The 18158-nt window shown below is 35.5% G+C and overlaps 2 protein-coding genes across 4 annotated transcripts in view; both read left to right on the forward strand.

Moving 5' to 3' along the window:
* The window catches only part of LOC110374526 (ubiquitin carboxyl-terminal hydrolase 35), a 32291-nt gene extending 14593 nt beyond the window's left edge, over positions 1-17698 (forward strand). Inside the window, exons 9-12 of one of the 3 annotated variants that reach the window (XM_049849806.2) lie at positions 11046-11171; positions 12335-12378; positions 12943-13351; positions 13537-17698. In XM_049849806.2, coding sequence (XP_049705763.1) covers positions 11046-11171; positions 12335-12378; positions 12943-13351; positions 13537-13963 — 1006 coding nt within the window. In that variant the 3' untranslated portion in view covers positions 13964-17698. The remainder of the gene's footprint in view (positions 1-11045; positions 11172-12334; positions 12379-12942; positions 13352-13536) is intronic. The other 2 variants (XM_049849862.2, XM_049849927.2) reach the window with 2 other exon arrangements.
* On the forward strand, positions 1186-3684 carry LOC135116700 (uncharacterized). Its single transcript, XM_064034122.1, has 2 exons — positions 1186-1868; positions 2182-3684. The coding sequence occupies exons 1-2, from the start codon at positions 1674-1676 to the stop codon at positions 3676-3678; spliced, it is 1692 nt and encodes a 563-aa protein (XP_063890192.1). The 5' UTR covers positions 1186-1673; the 3' UTR covers positions 3679-3684.
* Positions 17699-18158: the final 460 nt, after the last annotated feature.

The raw sequence follows: 18158 nt of genomic DNA on the forward strand, positions 1-18158 counted from the left end.
CTACCTATTTTAAATTAAAATTTTGGGAAATTATACACTCAGATTCCGGTGACCCTCTTTGTGTACCTAACCAAGTATACGAACTAAACGGGGTATATTAAAAAAATAACATCTCAATATATTTAATTTATGTTGCGTTGAAAAGGTTACGAGAATAGCAACGGCATTGATTTCTAGATTAGTACAAAATGAATCCTTATTATAATTGTGGCTGGAAACTTACAGGGTTTAGTAGACTCTTTGAATTAGTCATATATACTTACTTAGCTTCATAAAGTACCGAAATCGATGCCTTCTTCATGTTTCGTTGTGCCTATGTCAACGTCAACTTTCTTACAGTGCAAGAGAAATCTATCGATATTTTCGACTACTATTCTTACTTTTATGTGGGCACGGAGATCCTGATCAGGAAGTCATATTTACAACACGTAGTGACAAATGTCATCTTACTTAGATCGATCAATATTTCTACTATTAATCTAAACTATCCATACTAATATTATAAAGAGGAAAACTTTGTTTGTTTGTTTGGTTGTAATGGATAAACTCAAAAACTACTGGACCGATTTTAAATATTCTTTCACCATTAGAAAGCTATATTATCTGCGAGTAACATAGGCTATATTTTGTCCCGGTGCGGGCAGTAGCTCCCACGAGACGCGTTTGAAACCGCGGGAAAACGGCTAGTTTATCATATAGAGTGACTGCTGATTAGTGATCATTATATTATTCACTATTAGGTACAAACAACTTTCCTTTAAAATACCTTTCTTTGTTCTTTAACAACTGAGTGCTGATTCCGAGTTTTGTAAGTTTATGCGCTCGATACGTAATTATAACTTGGCTGAAGTAAAGAGTCGTATGCTGCATGACATGATTAGAATATAGCACGTTCATTAATTTTTCCGGATAATGACGTTTACTATTTCGCAAGTGAGCGCGTTTATAGTACGACCAAGTGCCGATGACAGCTTTTATGAAATAAACATGTCAAAAATGAATACTAACAATTAAGTTGTATGATAATAATTTACGCATCGAGAAAGTTAACTTGCAAAACTCCACTAGACACTCTGTTTCAAACTTTGAACTTCGGCCGAATCTTCAGACAGTTGTTTTGCTTCGAAGAGATCCAAAAATGTGCGTGTCCCTAAAAACAAACAGACACACAGAACAGAAACAATAGGGTTGTTTCCAATTTTCGGAAATCTGTTTAGATAGCTTCTAAATAATTTTAAGATCACCCTCTCTTTCATTTTTCGTCTCAAATCTTTTTATTTTTTATGTATTTCATCTTTTTCTATTTTTCTTAAAATATTGCTCAGAAAACGCTAGATCACGTGACTTTGACGTCATTATCTAATGTCATTCCTTTACATTTTAAAGCACATCTAACGAGAAAAAACTAACATACTAACTAATTGATTCCTTGATTTTAATAATTTATTTTAATAAAATAGCTACAAAAACTAAAATATTTTATACATGTAAATTATTTTTATACATTTAGCACAAAAATAAAATACCTAAATGTTTTGTGTTGTGTACGCGGTAAAATGAAACGAAAACGATGCAAAGAAACGTGAAGTTTGTGTTTATTTATATTGAGGTTATGTTTATGTTTGTGTCAGCGTTCGAAAAGATTTGATGCTGTTTCAAAAAACTTAAATAAAATGAATACCTACAAGATTTGTGTTGTGCGAGGCTGTAGAAATACGACCATTAGTGCTCCAAATAAACTGTTCATCCACGTTCCGCAATCCACCAAATCGTTAGAAATGCGCAAAACATGGTTACAGTTGGGCGGAAGAAACTTTGCCGATTACTCCACAAAATCTTCAATTTATTTTTGTGAGGATCACTTTGATGTAAGTTCATAAATTATTTAGACATTTTAATATTTTCTACTAATTAAAATGCGTCAGTTACTTGGATGTTGATGACTAACCAAAAATATTAGGCATCCTAATTTTACCTTCATTATATTTACGTGATTTCACAATTACATTCTTTATAAACAATGTCCATGGTTCATTGGATACCACACTAGCCTAAGATGTAGGATCCTGCATCTATGGAATAATATTATTGAGTTTAGTATACCACCAAACCACAACTTACTGTGGCTACATCAAATAAATAACTTATAGATATTAATTATAATTTTTATTTCATTAACAGCTACCAAGAGATATGGAGAACTACATGCAATTCAAAATCATGGGTTCAGTCAAGATAAAAATGAAACCAAATTGTGTGCCTTCAAAATTTGCGTGTCTGGAAGGTGAAGCAATGGAAAATGCAGGAGTAACTGAGGAAACTAATTTGCCTAGTGAAGAAAGTAGTTCAACTGCATTTATTGTCAGTAAAATTGATAAATCTATCCAGACCTCTCTTTCAACTTCCACTACATCAGTACAGACTGAATCTGTTAGTCTAGAAAACAAATGTGTTCAATTTAATTTTATACCAAAATACAGAAGTAGAAAAACACAGACTACAACAAAAAAGATTAATCAGTTAACATCACCAATGCAAATTTCAACGGTAAGCAAAGGCACATCACCATTCAAAGTTGAAAAATATAAAGGGAAGCCATCATCATTTGGCAATACAAATGTAAGAAGAAAATTAGTATTTATTTCAGAAGAAATATCCGACTCTGAAGGTACACCAAGTGTTCCAAAAGATTCTACATCACTATCTGTGACATCAACAGAATTTAGAATAACAGACTACAGTGATCAAGGAAGTCAATCCATAAGCACAGAAGGGTCAACCTTACAAATAATTAGAAGAAATATTGAAAAAGAATTTGGTCAAAGATCACTCAGAAATACATTAGAAAGGATACAGAAAAACCCTAAGTTTTACATAGGCATGCCGAAAGACTGTTTTTTCTTAGTTAATATTATTCTAAGAAATACTAATATACCGGAGGAACACATCTATCTTTGCTTACAAAAAATAAGATTAAATTGTACTTTTACCGAGCTTGGTGATCACTTTGGGATATCAAAATCTTATGCTAGCAAACTGTTCAAAAAACATGTTGTAGAAATAGCCAAAGTATTACAACCATTTGTAAGAAATTCAAAGAAAATAAAATATAATTTACCAATGGCTTTTAGACAAAAATATTACAAAATTGACTACATTATTGACTGTTTTGAAATAGAAATTCAAAAACCTATGAAAGCAGTCTACCAAGCCCTGAGCTGGTCTGATTACAAAAAAGCCAATACTTTAAAGTATTTAATAAGCAGCACACCAGATGGTATAATTAATTTTATATCTGAAGGTTACAGTGGTAGGACAAGTGATGTAACCGTAGTTGAAAAATGCAAGTTTTTGGAGAATATGGAACCAGGAGTGTCAATATTGGCAGACAGAGGTTTTAAACACCTTCAAAACCTTTGCCTCCAAAAGGGAATAGAATTGGTGCGGCCGCCAAGTGTGGGTTCAAAATCAAAGTTAACTAAAGCAGAAGCTCATAAAACTAAAGAAGTTGCTAGCCTTCGAATCCACATTGAAAGAGTCATCAGACGTTTAAGGGAATTTTCCCTTTTAAAACCTCACAGTGTAATTAATACTAATTTGTTAAAAGTTATAGATGAATGTGTTCTTGTAGCATGTGCCTTAGTAAACATACAGGATTCATTAATAAAATCTAGATAAGAAAACAAAAGCTTTTTATTTATCTTGTTTTATTTTGTATAATAAAGAAAATACATTTGTTTTCCAAAACTCTACCAATTTCTGCATAATAGTGTTCACAAATTGTTCATCATAATCAATCTTTATAACTTCTACCCTTTTATTATTTTCAAAATCACTGTCTGCCACACAAAATAAGCATTTCTTGAAACCCATCGCAAACATCTGCAGTTGCACTTGAGCATTACATTTTTCAGTTATTTTCTTATCATTTATATAATTTTTAAAAGTATTTTCCGATGTTGGACATTTTATTTCAATTATTGTGTCATTGTTTAATATTCCATCAGGTGAGGCTGCTAACATTGGATATGTTTGGCTGATAACTAAACCACAACGTTCAATTTTTCCGTAATCCATTTCAAGAGTGGTCCTCACGAAATCTTCCAATTGCCTGCCTCTTTTCATTGCAGGTGTATCAGGGGTTCGTGCTCCCATTATGTAGGCTATTAGAGACCCATTGCTTGTTTTACACCGACTTACTTCAAATGCTTTTGATGCAGTAATGCGTGCATAACGGAGCTCATGCCAGAGGTTTGACTTGTGCTGTTCTCGTGTCTCACATTCAATTAAATCTATTACATCTTTGGTGAATAGGGGTACTATTTCATTCAGAAATGTATTCATGTCATTGTCATTAAGATAATGGAATGACAAGTAGTGCATGCTGAACCGATCTAAACCTCTTGTTTGAAAGTCTGGCTGATGCTTTAAAAGCTGACAATTCTGTAATTGTTTTTCATTGGCAACTTTTATGAATTCTTCAAACACATTGTTGTTAGTTTGAGAAACAGAAGAACTTGCACCAGACATATCCTTGGCAGTTATAAATTTGAGCGTGCTTCCCACTTTAGACAAAGTAGACTTCTTCCAATAGCAGGTTTTCGAAGTACAACTCGGTTCCTCACTTCTTCGATGCACCCACATCAGGAAAGCAACTGCATGCTTACATCCACCTAAAGAGGCAGGGCAGTCATCACAAACAATATTAACTACACTGAATTTTTTTTCATTCACTGTCATTGTCACTGTGTACGGTTTTAGGCGCACTTTATGTTCGGGGCATATTTTGCACTTTATCACACATACATCAGAGTTCCGTTTTAGCTGGACGTATCCGATAGCATCGTCACCGTACGACTGCCTAGAAGATCTGCAAAAAAACATTTTTAGGTTTAGTAGGCACCTCAGTTTGCACTATTTTGATATTAGTTTTCTATTCAAATAATGTAAACGATTAGAAATACTATAAGTTATACTTACAGAGAAGTTTTTACGTTTCTGAATTCCGCTGAATAAAAATCTTGGTTATTGGTAAAGAATTGAGCGACCATAAAAGAATCTACTCTTGGCAGATTGGAACTATCAGCTTTGATAAATCCTTTCTCCATGATTCTTTAGGATCACGTAAATGCAATTAACACTCAGAACTTTACAGAAGCAAGCTATGGAAGCAAGTAAACAAAACATTAATTCTGAGGCTATTTCGGGTTAATATATCTGTCACTGTCAAATACTTGTCATTGTCAAATATAGAGAATATTGACGTCATCGGTCTCTACTCGTCGTTTTTAATGGCGTGACGTCATAGGCTATACATTTAAATTTCATAAATTAATTAATAATTATATGGTCAGTTATAAATAATATAATATAGCTTATGGTGTTTCTATTAGTATGAGCTTTCGGTGCATTTATTTATTTTTAACTAAATAAATACTAGGAAACAACCCTATTTTATTTTTGGTTTCTCGCCCTATAACCACAAAATAAATACCTACAAGAGTCAAGGTCTTGCATGTACTTCACTTTTCTAGCCTAAACTCGGCGGTCGCGCTAGGGTTGTCAATTTTGTTACACCCAAAGAACTTCCGTGGTAGTTGTACTCGTATCTAATTAGTTGATTTATTGTTGAGATTGAAACTCAATATAGGTAAGGGTTCCTTAGTTTACTACGGAATCCTAAAATTGCGTTCTCAACTTGCGTAATAAATGTGGGATAAACATTTTTTGTCTTCATTAAAATGATTCGAAGTTAGCGGTTTACCAGCGGTAAAAATATCAACCCTTGCACGTAATAATCTTTGTAGTAGGTTCGCTACTACTTCCCTCAGGTCGATACACTTTTAATTACGCGCACTCTATACATGTATGTAGCTACTTGTAGACGTTGAAATACAAGGAAACAAAGTCATTTTCGGCACTGGGCCACGGGAAGCTCAACTAACTAACTACTCGTAAAGTTAAGTATCAAAATGAATAAACAAATTACTATCTTCCTCTGTGAAACTATAGGTTGTTTAAAACGACAGTCAATTCGAGGGTTAAGAACTAGAGTAGCGTAAGGCCAAAATGACAACTTCTCAGGAGAGCCCGAAAACAACTCAAATTCACCTACTGTTATCTTATAGCCCTTTTTGTGGCATATCTATAGTAGTTAGATATCTGATTTTTACTAATAATAAAACTTTATTTATCGGCTACAGAATAATGTAACTTTTTGGTCAATCAAAATACGGTTTCATTTTAATAAAATTTATTTTTCAAAAACTGGTTGACATACGTCATTTTGGCTGTTACATAAATTAGTGCCATAGTAGCGTATCCCACCCTTACGTTTTTTTGGCAGGAAGAAAAATTACGGAAGCTTACGAAACAAGGCAGTAGCGGTACTTTACGTTTATTTGGCACGAAACAAACTAAGCCTACATAATCAAACTTTCTGCGTTAATAACGTATAACAAGATACGTTATTTAAGCGATTACATTGAAGGCATATTTTGGTGTCTTATTCGCTCTGTAAATCGAGTTACGATCGTTGTGCTCGTAATTTTTTTGAGAAAATATTGTCAAGATTATTGTAAGTAGAAATACTTCATTTTAGCAATAAACAAATATCTTTTTTTGTTATACGTTATTGTTGTACTAAGCAATCAACTCACTACATCGTTCCAGTTTTTTGGCACATAAAAATATGGGGATTAAATAAACGAATGGTGAAAAAAAAAATTTTTTGTATTTTTGCCCTTACGCTACTCTAGTTCTTAACCCTCGAATTGGGGTTTCAATGTGGGAAAACCCTTATAATAATAGCTTTTTTGTTGCTTAATAATTCCTCAAAAATGTAAGAGACGCGTGTCTCAAGCGGACGACACGCGCGCTCTCAGGTCCGATACAAGCCGAGATGAGCGGTGTCTATGTATGCGCGGCTCGACTTGACCACGTGACTTCTTTATGTACCAGAGCCGCGGTAATTCTTTCGAACAATCCCGCAGCCCCGATGGGCTCCAATATGGCTGGTGGGTCTAAAGCTCTAGTAGCTATATTACATCAAAGGTGATGTATGTATATAATTAAAGTTTTCAATAATTAGTTCTTCATACTGTACTCTTTCAATTAAATGTTTTACCTTTCATCACAAAGAGAGCTTGTATATTAAACCCATTAATAATATTGCTACCACATGAAAACGATTCTGAATAATTAATATTGACATAACACTCCAAAGTGCATGTGTTTCACAGTACATTTTACAATTTCAATTTTGGACAGGAACTGAATAGGTTTATTTGTCTATTCAGTCTATTCAGGCCATATATTGCATCCTAAATTCAAACAGTTTCCATTTACAGGACTGACATTAAATAAAACGTACTTACTTTGATGACAAACCATTTGTTTGCTAGACATGCTGCAGTCAGGGTTTATATAGTAGGGCACTCTTTGACAACGTTGCCGAAGCTTTGAATATGATAAATAAACGTGAAAGCTTATGTACGTAGCTCTCGGAGCGTCCCTTAATAGAAGGAATTCAAATTGAAAATCTAAATTGCGCACTGTTGAACAAACACTAAAGGACTGTGCATTAATAACTTTTGCAATAACTGGTTCCAAGAAGTGCATATTAAAATGAAAACTACATTTCGGAAAATAACTCAGGGTAAATACATTTTAGCGTTTTTATCAAAGCGCCGTCAAAGCATTTTCATTTATTTGGTTCTTCTCCCGTTGCACTAACAGATAAGTTTACACGTAATTCCCTGAAAGGAAATAATACGCTTCAAGAGTCTTAAACTGTAATACGAATATACTCGCTTTCAGCACTTGGTGTTACCTAAGCTCCTTAGTTGGTCCAAGATGGACGACGAGCTGCTTTCTAGTCTTTGATTCTCTAGTCTTTTATTTCCTGTTGAACGTGAGTCGGTATCAAACAATCAGGAAGCGTTAAAAATAGTCATCTACAAGGAAATTAGCTTTTGAAAAGAGTATTCAAAATTCAAGTATCGACTATATGTCTTCGTCATGCTTTCTTATCAAATACGTATCGTACTTGAAGTTCAATAAAATACGTTGATATTGCTTCTAAGATATTGCAAATTGAATATCGACAAAGTCCTTTAAAACCTTGAAGATGTTACTTGTAATGGACATTTACCGGGATTTTGAGGCTTCTTAGAGGTTTGCAATTTAATAACTAATAGAAAACTTCATTTTAAAGCTCGTTAACTTGTGAAAAGGAAAGCCTATTAAGTTCTTCCTAGAATGTTGGAGGCCCTCCAAAGAAATAACAACATTATGCTAGTGGACATAAAGTCGACATTGCACTTCTGCCAACTGTCCGCGAAACTTTAAAAGCTGGAACATACATCCTGTATATATATGTTCATCGAATTCTTATTTTAGTATGTTATATATTTATAGCAGAAGCACCAAACGATATTCGTTTATTTCAGGTATCCTATTATTTACGGAAGTTTTATTATAGCTGTAATTAGGCATAGAATGAGTTTGTTTATTTTCTTTCCATTAGTATACTTACACACAATTTATGCAGTACATTTTTCATTAAATTAAAACACACATTAATCATGCTCCGAATACATGTAACTTAAAAGGATGAGATGACGACCTTGCTCTAATATTATATGCACCACGCGCGAGGTGTGATTGTTTCCGAGTAGTGCACTCATAGTTAGACTCGAGAGGGTTATTTTCTTGTTAGGAAAATATCCTGTTGACACAATGTATGATACGTAGCCTCTTAAAAAAAACTAGGTCGCAAAAGGACTTTGTTTTTTTTATCAATGCGTTTTGCAGTTAGTTGACAGTGATCATATTCTGAAGGGTTAAAAGGTCAGTGAATAAGAGCATTTCTAATTCCAATTTCTGAGAAACTACTTGGTACAGTACAGAACCACAGTCCGTGTATCGATTAATCCAGGATAATTTGCGTTTAAAGCGGTCCGTTCGTAAACGGGGTGACCATTGATGTCGAAACCAAATCTCCTTCGTGCCTCGAAGAGCACGTTGAGTTGTGGGTCCTTATATCATGTATTACAGTCATCAAATCTGTTGAATATGGTTTCAGCTTGCTTTCAAGAACATCACGGTAGCTTCGTTTGCCATAAATGATAATCAATAAAGCTTACAAAATGAAGCGATACTTCCTGAAAATACCCTTTTAAAATTATTAATGCAATTTGTATTAATAATATTAATATGACATTATAGTGAGAGATTAAGCATATAATTAATTCAACAATGGTATTTATATCAATTATATGGAATGAGACCCTTTAGTTTCATATAAAATGATGTGTTGAATGCAACAGTTATATAACATGTTACGTAACTTACCTATATTGAAGTCTCTCAATATACACACACGTGCACCGGAGGTACCGGGCAAACATGCGCAGTATAGCTCGAATATGTTTGACCTATTTCCCGCTGTAAATAAGCTAGATAAAGTTTATTTATTTTACCCAGACAGACCCCCTACTAAGGTCCTGCAGGGCTTACAGGGGTAGCGTCCTGTGCCCTGCGCAGCTAGTCGGATTACGTGCCCGTTATTACCGAGAATCAGGTACAAAGCAACAGCGAGGCGACCGGGCGTTTTAATGTACTTATATGGAGTACAAAAGGGGGGCGGGTGCACTCCGCTGGTATTTCAACAACAAAGCAGCTCTTGCTGAGTATTGAAAGCTCAAATAGTTGTTCGGCGTTAATAATCTATATTAACAGCAGCGTATTACTCAAATGGTTCTTCATTAAACTAGACTGCATTAACTAAAACGATAACAACTTCTCAATTAAGTGGTTCAATATCTGTTGTTTTTTTTATAAAACAACCACACTAGAAAAGTCAATACATGTTGAAACATTGGCTAATAAAAACAAATCCGTGACATACAGAAGGCACGTTCGGATTTTCTCTTACGTCACAAAGTTTGGAAAGAACTCCTTAGCAACAGGTGTAGCTACATGTGCCCAGTTTAGTCACGTGTAAGTGTAAGATTTTGTACAAATGTATGAATACATCGTTGTTCATAAAAAATATTTTTTATTCAATGTCTGAGCTGAAGTTTAGATTTTGAAGGGCCTTTGATTATTTCTCAACTTTGTTTTTTTTTTTTTTGACTCGATCATGATAGGCAGGTAATGCAGTGGTTGAAAATTCGTGGTGATGAATTTATATGAAAGTTCACAGAAGGGTGGTACGATAATGCTTCGGCAACTGTAGGACTTTCTACGATATGCTTTTACTTTAGCCACGAACCTCATAGTTTTTTATCATCTCTTTGGATCTTTTGTGGTGTTGCCCACACATTCTAATTATATTATTTTGTAGGGTGTACCGACTAATTGTGAACCGATTAAATGTGTCATAATAATCTTAAAGTAAATTATATTCAGTTATGTAATTTTAACTTTTTTTTGTATACTAATACAAATAAATAGAAGGTGATCATGGTTACCCCAAATAACTTTTGAAGAGGATTGAAAGATCATGGTAATATTTTATGCAGCGGTCTTCAAATTGAACTTCAAAAAACAAATAACGAGTTCGGTATAGCCTCAGATAAGCGTAACTAGAAGTGCAAGCTTGAAGTTAAACTTTGTGCAGTAGATGTGAATTTTTAATGATGTAGCTCTTCAAATCTCTAGTTTTTGTTTCTCTTGGATCTTTTTGTTGATCCTTATTAAACAAATTGAGACTGCAAAAATGTATAGTGGTTTCCGTAATCGCGGAAAACATTGTCGGTTTTGTGTCTTGGAAGGCTCGTTAAACTGTGAGTCCCTGCTGCCATCGAACATCTTTGGCTGTCGTTACGGGTAGTAAGAAGCCAATAAGTTTCGATAACCACTCTTACCAAGGGGTATTGGGTTGCTCGAGTAACTGGGTTGAGGAGGTCAGATAGGCAGTCGCTCCAGACTGGAACAGACCCCAACAACATAGTTGAGAAAAGGGTCGGGAGATGATGATGATATTACTGTCTTTATATTTTTGCTGTGATTATATTAAGTGTTTTTTTCGTTGTCAACAGGTATCTGTTTGAGCTGCTGCAGTCGTACGAGCATTGCTCCGATGTCAACTTTGACTACTCTAAGCCGGCTGTTCTGTCCAGTCACAGCCGACATCGCGCCGTGGTCGCCGCTTCGCAGTCCACGAGGTACTTAATACATAACTACCTTCCTTCCGAGGGATCTTCTTCCCGCACACGGATAAAAAGCTTGTGTTGATGATATCCTTGTTTCATCTAAATTCTTTTAACAGTTTCTAGCGGCCAGCCCCGGCTTCGCACGGGTGGAATGCTACTATTAAATACCTACACTACATTATACATACATACCTTCCTCTTTAATCACTCTATCTATTAAAAAACCTATTAAAACTCTATCTATTAAAATCCGATGCATAGTTTTAGAGATTTAAGCATACGGTGACAGAGAAAGCGACTTTGTTTTATACTATTTACAGATTGCGTAAAAAATATCAAACATCGACACTTTGACATTTATGCTATTAATGCGATCTATCATATCTAGGAGAGACTGAGTTTCATTTGTGACAGAAAGCGAACATTACTGTCTCAAAAAGTTCTTTGTGGATCCTGCCGGAGTACTTGGCATTGATAGTAGCACACAAAGTAAAACTCAATGCCATAAATATTGAGCATAAAAGATGCATTTCGCATGTTACCATTTGAAGCCTGCAGCGTACCTAGCATGCATTAAAACAGGCACTTCAATCAATCATAGCAATGACTGACAATTGGCAGACACTTAATGTTTTCTAAGATAGAACAAGCTAGGATAGCAATATATTTAACACGCGAACAATTGATCCTGGTCAAGAGCTATAGCCTACTTATTGTTCCTCATTAAACGAACCGCATATTACTTTGCATACTGAAGCGCAGTATTTGTAAATGTTCCATGTTTAGGAAGGCATATTTTGTGTTCCGGTGGTCATTGAATCTTTTTCACAGTCGCTACGGGTAGTCAGAAACCTGAAGGTTGGACAAGTACCAGTGTATTAGGTTCGGGTAACTGAGTTGAGGAAGATAGGCAGTCGCTCCATAATAGGCACTGGTACTCATCTGCTTTCGGTTAGACTGGAAATTGACCCCAACATGGTTGTGAAAAGTCTAGGCAGATAGTGACTTGCGTGTATGATTTGTGTAAATAATCTGGGGATAAGCCATAGAAAGAGTAGATTTTCCGTGTGCAACTTATTTTCCATATAAATAGTAATTGATGTATATAATAATGTGATAAATAGTTTTGGTCCTGTAAAGTTACAAAAGTAATTTAAGTTTTTTCTTTGTTTCAGTGCGGACGCCAATGATAATGTGGAACCTCGCCCAAGCAGCAGTGGTAAGCTTCCTTTACATTAATCCCCACACATAAAAAGTGTGTAGTCACGTGCTCTAACAGTTCGATAATCTCTCCAATCTGTGAGATCTAATATCGCTAAGGTTGATTATATAACTTTACTATTTTACTCACAGGGTCGTAGACCTTATTTTCGCCCACTGCACAAAGAAAACTATAATTAGAAAAATATTCTACATACACATATTAGCAAACTAAACTTACATATGGCGTAGTACTTATTTCCTGGCTTTATTTAGGATAACATTGTCTAGACGTCTGTAAAAGGAAACTGAGTAGTGAATCCTGTTCATTTTATTGTAGTCATTGACTCAGTGTTGTGTAAGCAAACAGATCAGATAACAGAATATGCATAACAAAAGGACACGCGTACGAATTTAACACATCGCTGATCTACATTAGTTAACCTCTAGCACCGCGGGTTTCACAATGAAGCACTGGCAGTATCATTATGAACAACATGAGGCCAGGAAACGTCCTGTTCACCAAATAGTGTAAATGGAATAACTGTTTCGTGTTTTTACTCGGAATTGCTTTTAATTTCAGGTTACGTTGCAGGGTCCTCCAGCTCCGGACAAAAGCGACCTTCAGGAGATGCCGAGAATGGGCCGTCGAAGAAACGCATACGCATGGCTGAGTCGACGTTCCTGCGCCGCGACTCCTTCATAGACAGCATGTTCGGCGGCGTACTGCTGACGCGCGTCGAATGCACCGTGTGCCATTCATCCTCGCTCTCGCGCGATGTTTTCCGCGACTTACAACTCGCATTCCCCGAAAAGCTTGACGGCTGGCAGCACAATGTGCAGAGTCTTTTAGAATACTACTGCTCGAAGGAGAGCCTCACCGGGGAGAATCGGTACCGGTGCCGAGACTGCGGCGTCCTCCGCGACGCCGAGCGCAGCGTGCTCATAGAGACGACACCCAAGTACCTGATCCTAATATTAAAAAATTTCAAGTAAGTATTTGGATCTCCTATAAATTCATAATTTATCTGGGTCTAGCTATCGCAAACGCGGCTGCTGTGTATGAGGTCTCAGATTCGATTCCCGAAACGCTTTAATTTGAGAGACAATAGTTTACTAATAGTCATTGACCATATATATAAATCCGACTGAAACCGGAATCTGATTTTGAAATTAGAACTTCCTTCAACAGGTTTGATCCGAAGCTGCAGGTGCAGACAAAGCTGATGCACTCCATGTACCACAACCACAACATCACGCTGCCGACGGTGCGCTCGCAGACCGTGCACGCCTCCTACAGCCTGTACGCCGCCGTCATACACGACGGTACCACGCTCGACTCCGGACACTACTACACCCTGGCCAAGGACAACGGCCAGTGGCACATTTACAATGACGACACCGTCACTACCTCCGACGAGGCGGAACTAAACGGCCTGAACCGCTCGAGCACGCCCTACATCTTGTTCTACAGGCGCACTGACATCGAAGAAGGCACGGCTCCATCAATGACCGAGCTGCCACCGAAGGTTCAGGAGCTGGTGATGTCACACAATAAGCAGTACGTGGAGAAGGTACGCACCCTGCGGCTGACTCGCCCATGACAATACTTCTCCTAGGTATTGTAAAGAATACCGGGGTCGTCCAGGCAATGTGTAAAATGCTATGGAATGTTCAAACTATTTCACACATAACCTAGGAAACGTATAGAATACCTAGTCTGCGTCAGGATCCCTGTCACAACTCTCCGATCCTCTCGAAATACATATAGAGAATTGCTACCTAATTGCTATCAGCTACCATTAGTTACCCTGATATCAGAATGGCTGTCAACTTTAGATGCTGAATATCTTCAAAACCACGAGGGTAGCAATTGGTAGCAACTAATGGTAGCTGGTAGCAATTAGGTAGCAACTCTCTATATGTATTTCGAGAGGATCGAAGAGTTGTGACAGCGATCCTGACGCAGACAATACCTAGGCATTTTATAGAATGCCAGTTGACGTGTGTATGTTCAGTAGCGGCGTAAGGGGGGGGCGGTCCGCCCCGGGGGCCACATCTCGGGGGATGCCATCTTGGTCGACACACTGCACGACCATTTACTGTTTCATTTTACTTATACACAAATTTTAAACACTAGACATCGAGGCGGGTGACACCCCTCTCAGTCCGACTGTCACCCCTCTCTTGTATTTTTGCTTTTATCTGATTACTTAAATTAATTCCTCAAAGTTAGAAAAAAAAATTCGCTCGCTTCGCTCGCGGTTTTTTCTTAATTTCTATTTTGATCTGCCCTTGCTTTTTAAATCCTCAATTTAACGCACCGAGAAATTTTAAGCACCGAAGTAGCAAAAACAACTGACGCTCGCTCCAGTCCCGGTTTCTTTTTATTTGTGCTTAATTCAGAGTTAAATTAGAGTCCTCAAAAATAACAATATCAAAAAATCACTTTACAGTATTTATTTCTAAGTTGTTTAGGCGCTATTTGTAAGCGGAGGTGGAGGACTTTTGTGTCCCAAATCTCAAAAAATTTTGAGCTCGGTAAGCTCGCTGCTGCTTCACTTTCCGGTAGTTTTTTTAAAACTTGTTTGAGTACTGTTCCAAAACTCAAAAATTTCGAAAACTCTTTACAGTGGTAAGCTTTTATCATACTTTTAATAAACTTTGGGTAACATAATTATAATTTGAAAGGAAATGAAATCTTAGGTAACATCTTTGAACAAACTAAAATAGATTAAAATTGAAATATAGTTAATACCTACTTGTATGTACTCGATAACAATAAGAAAGTCTTCAAGAATCAAGATCTTTATTTGCTAAGAATGTAGGTACAAGCAATAAGATGTTACATATAAATTAGTCAGATCCACTACAATCTGCCTTACGGCGTGCAAATTGTAAGTAAATAAAAGTAAAAATGCAGATGTGCCTCCCGGGAAGTAAGTAATGAACATATTGTCATCAAAACTACAAATAATTGCGATAAAATTTATAAAAATTATGTATAAGAATGTAAATTTACTCGGTTTTGAATTCACCAGTAAACCCCAGTTTGGCCACAATTACACAAGCAGAGTGCGGCTGCAAGTCTTTTAAACATGTTGGACTAATGTAATAATGTATTTAACAGTTTATGTAGATAAATAACGAGCGAAAGCGTTGCGTGGTAATCTTTGGGGATGGCAACTTGTCAAAAGGGGAAAAAACAACTTTAAATTACAATTACAACAAAGGGAAGAGAATACACCAAAAAATGCAGGAAAAATAAGTTATGAACGATCTGAGATCGGGAAATCGGGGGGTGGAGACGGAGAAAATTGGTTTATCACGATCAACGGGTATTCTGAAAAAATGTCTATCGTTAGAATATATTATGTCAATGATTTCTGAACACAAGAAGTAAATTTGTATATATTACAGTTACTTTATTATTTAAAATAATGAGTTATGTTCATAATTCACTAATTGTTAAATGAGTTATTATGAAATTATCGTTACGATGATGAAAAAATTACAAAACACTGTCGGGCTAACTGTACGATTTCGATTCGATATCGACTTACGAATGGTATGCGTAGAACGGTCGAGTTTCTTTTAAGCAACGCATTGTGCAATATAATAATACTTAGACCGTAACATACATATATCATAAAAAGCTACATGAGTTTCTGTATATTATTTATGGAGTATTTATAAGTGAACTATTTAAACATAAGAATCTTTAAATGTCATCTTCAGCTTTTGCAAAAAACCTCGTTATATTAATTAAATATGGATGTTAGAATAATTTAAAATTATATCATAGAATTTCATCGTGTTGACATTACATCTTAATAATGTATTTAACTCATTGCAAATTATATGAATTATGTCAAGAATTACAATGTGTGTAATTGGTAGTTTTAAAATTGAAGGATTTCAGTGAATTCAGAGTATATTATTGATGTTAAGATAATTGTGTATCCTTAGATTAAGTAGATAATCGAAGAAGCAGTCAACGTTACTGTTTTTAGAAATAGAATTTTAACATTTAACACATAGTAAAGTAATTTTTGAAGACATCTCTACATGTTCCATGTTAATAATATACTAGCCAATCTCTGAAATTGCACACTCTAATTACACTAGTCTGCAGCATATTACAATACAGCTGTACTTTAAGATGGGTATAGGTGTAAATCCCGACGTGCTAGAGCAACTTTCGTGTTCTAGACTTAGACCTACAAGAAAGTATGTTTCACCTTGGCTAAAAAAAAATTGTAGACTAGTGTTACCTAACCAAGTGTTTGATGTGTAGTAACGAGGTTTCTTGCAAAAGGGTCTATTTTACTTGAGTGACGATCTATTTATTTTTATTTTTTGACCACATTAAAAATTATGTTATTTTGTTTTCTGTATGTTTTAGAAATGGTTATAATCTAAATTCGGCTATTTATGTTTTTTTTTTTAATCCTTATTGTATTTTTTATTCACAATAAAGAGTGATTAATTACTTTCATATTGTTATTATTTACATAATAAGTTGGAATTTCATAAAATTTTCTTTATGATAATTTATTTATACGATATGTCACATGATTCGTTCACGACTAGCTCTATTTTGGTTGTTTGATACTATCTCTCCGATTAACGTAACTGTTATTCAAATTAGTGTAAGTTGGTGTTTTCTGATCATTTGCATAGTCTAATGTGATTGTAATAGAAATAATATCTAACAGTTTCTCATCTCGTACATCAGTTCACTTAATTCCTTTGATTTGCCTCTGGAATTGCGGCTTATTTCACTGTGTCCGTTGTCCGTTTGGTTCCCATAAAGAATCCCTTTAGGAAAAGTAGGTTTCACTTTGTCTTTGCCCCGGTCGGTTCTTTCAGTTTTATAGTTTCCCAGTTAAGGATGTCACTACAGAGAAGTCGCGCATATGCGACAACTTGAATTATTTTTGGGCAAAAACCATGTAAATATCTATTGTTTAAAAATTTTTCAACTAAATATATATACTAAATTTGGAGAAAATATCATCTCTCTATTATGGAATGAATACAATGTTTTATAGTCTTTTTGGCTATTTGATTAAGCGCGACTTCGCTGATTGTATTTACATATGTTATAATTATTTTTATTAAATTGATTAGCTTTATTTTATGTAAATAATTCAAGCATTTAAATTATAAGATAGATATTCCACGTGGTAAACATAGTTTAAGTAGGTATATATGTTAATGTTTGGGACTCTACATCTGTTCCCCCATACATCACTTTATTTATAGTTAGAAAACACATATAATTGTAAAATCGGTTTTTGGTTTAATAAATAAAATAAAATAAACGTTGGAAAAAGTGTGGTCTGTATTCTTAAGATTCCTTGTACTCTTCATTTTTAATAAATAATAGAATTGAGAAATGAGCACGTGGGATCGGTCATGCATCTTATACGTTCCGGCCATATTTTTGATACTCTCTCTCTCTCTTTAGTCGGTCCCTCACTCGTTGAGGATCGTGACCCCATCTCCTACGCCAATTTGATACAAAGGCTTGTTAATAAAAACATAATTCATGAATGACTGGAACTAATATCTACAGTATTTCAAAGGCCAAGAAACTAATTTTGTAAAATTTAGTATGTAGTGCTGTGTACTTCTCTAAATTCACCATAATGTGGTGCATGTGAAAAAACCTACGGTTAATTGTATAGTTGATAAGTCGTTGAAGTACCTAATTTATAAAAATAAAATAATAGAGGCTTTCTTGGAAACCTTACTCACGTTGCGTCACCAACGGCATCAATAGAAAAGGTAGAT

This window comes from Helicoverpa armigera, chromosome 1, assembly GCF_030705265.1.
Source record: "Helicoverpa armigera isolate CAAS_96S chromosome 1, ASM3070526v1, whole genome shotgun sequence".
NCBI lineage: Eukaryota > Metazoa > Arthropoda > Insecta > Lepidoptera > Noctuidae > Helicoverpa > Helicoverpa armigera.

What these genes read in the sequence shown, in the direction of transcription:
- LOC135116700 (XM_064034122.1), top strand. Translation starts at nt 1,674, where the DNA reads ATGAATACCTACAAGATTTGTGTTGTGCGAGGCTGTAGAAATACGACC. An exon ending in TTTGTGAGGATCACTTTGAT is followed by an intron (nt 1,869 to 2,181) that starts GTAAGTTCATAA and finishes TTTCATTAACAG; the next exon opens with CTACCAAGAGATATGGAGAA.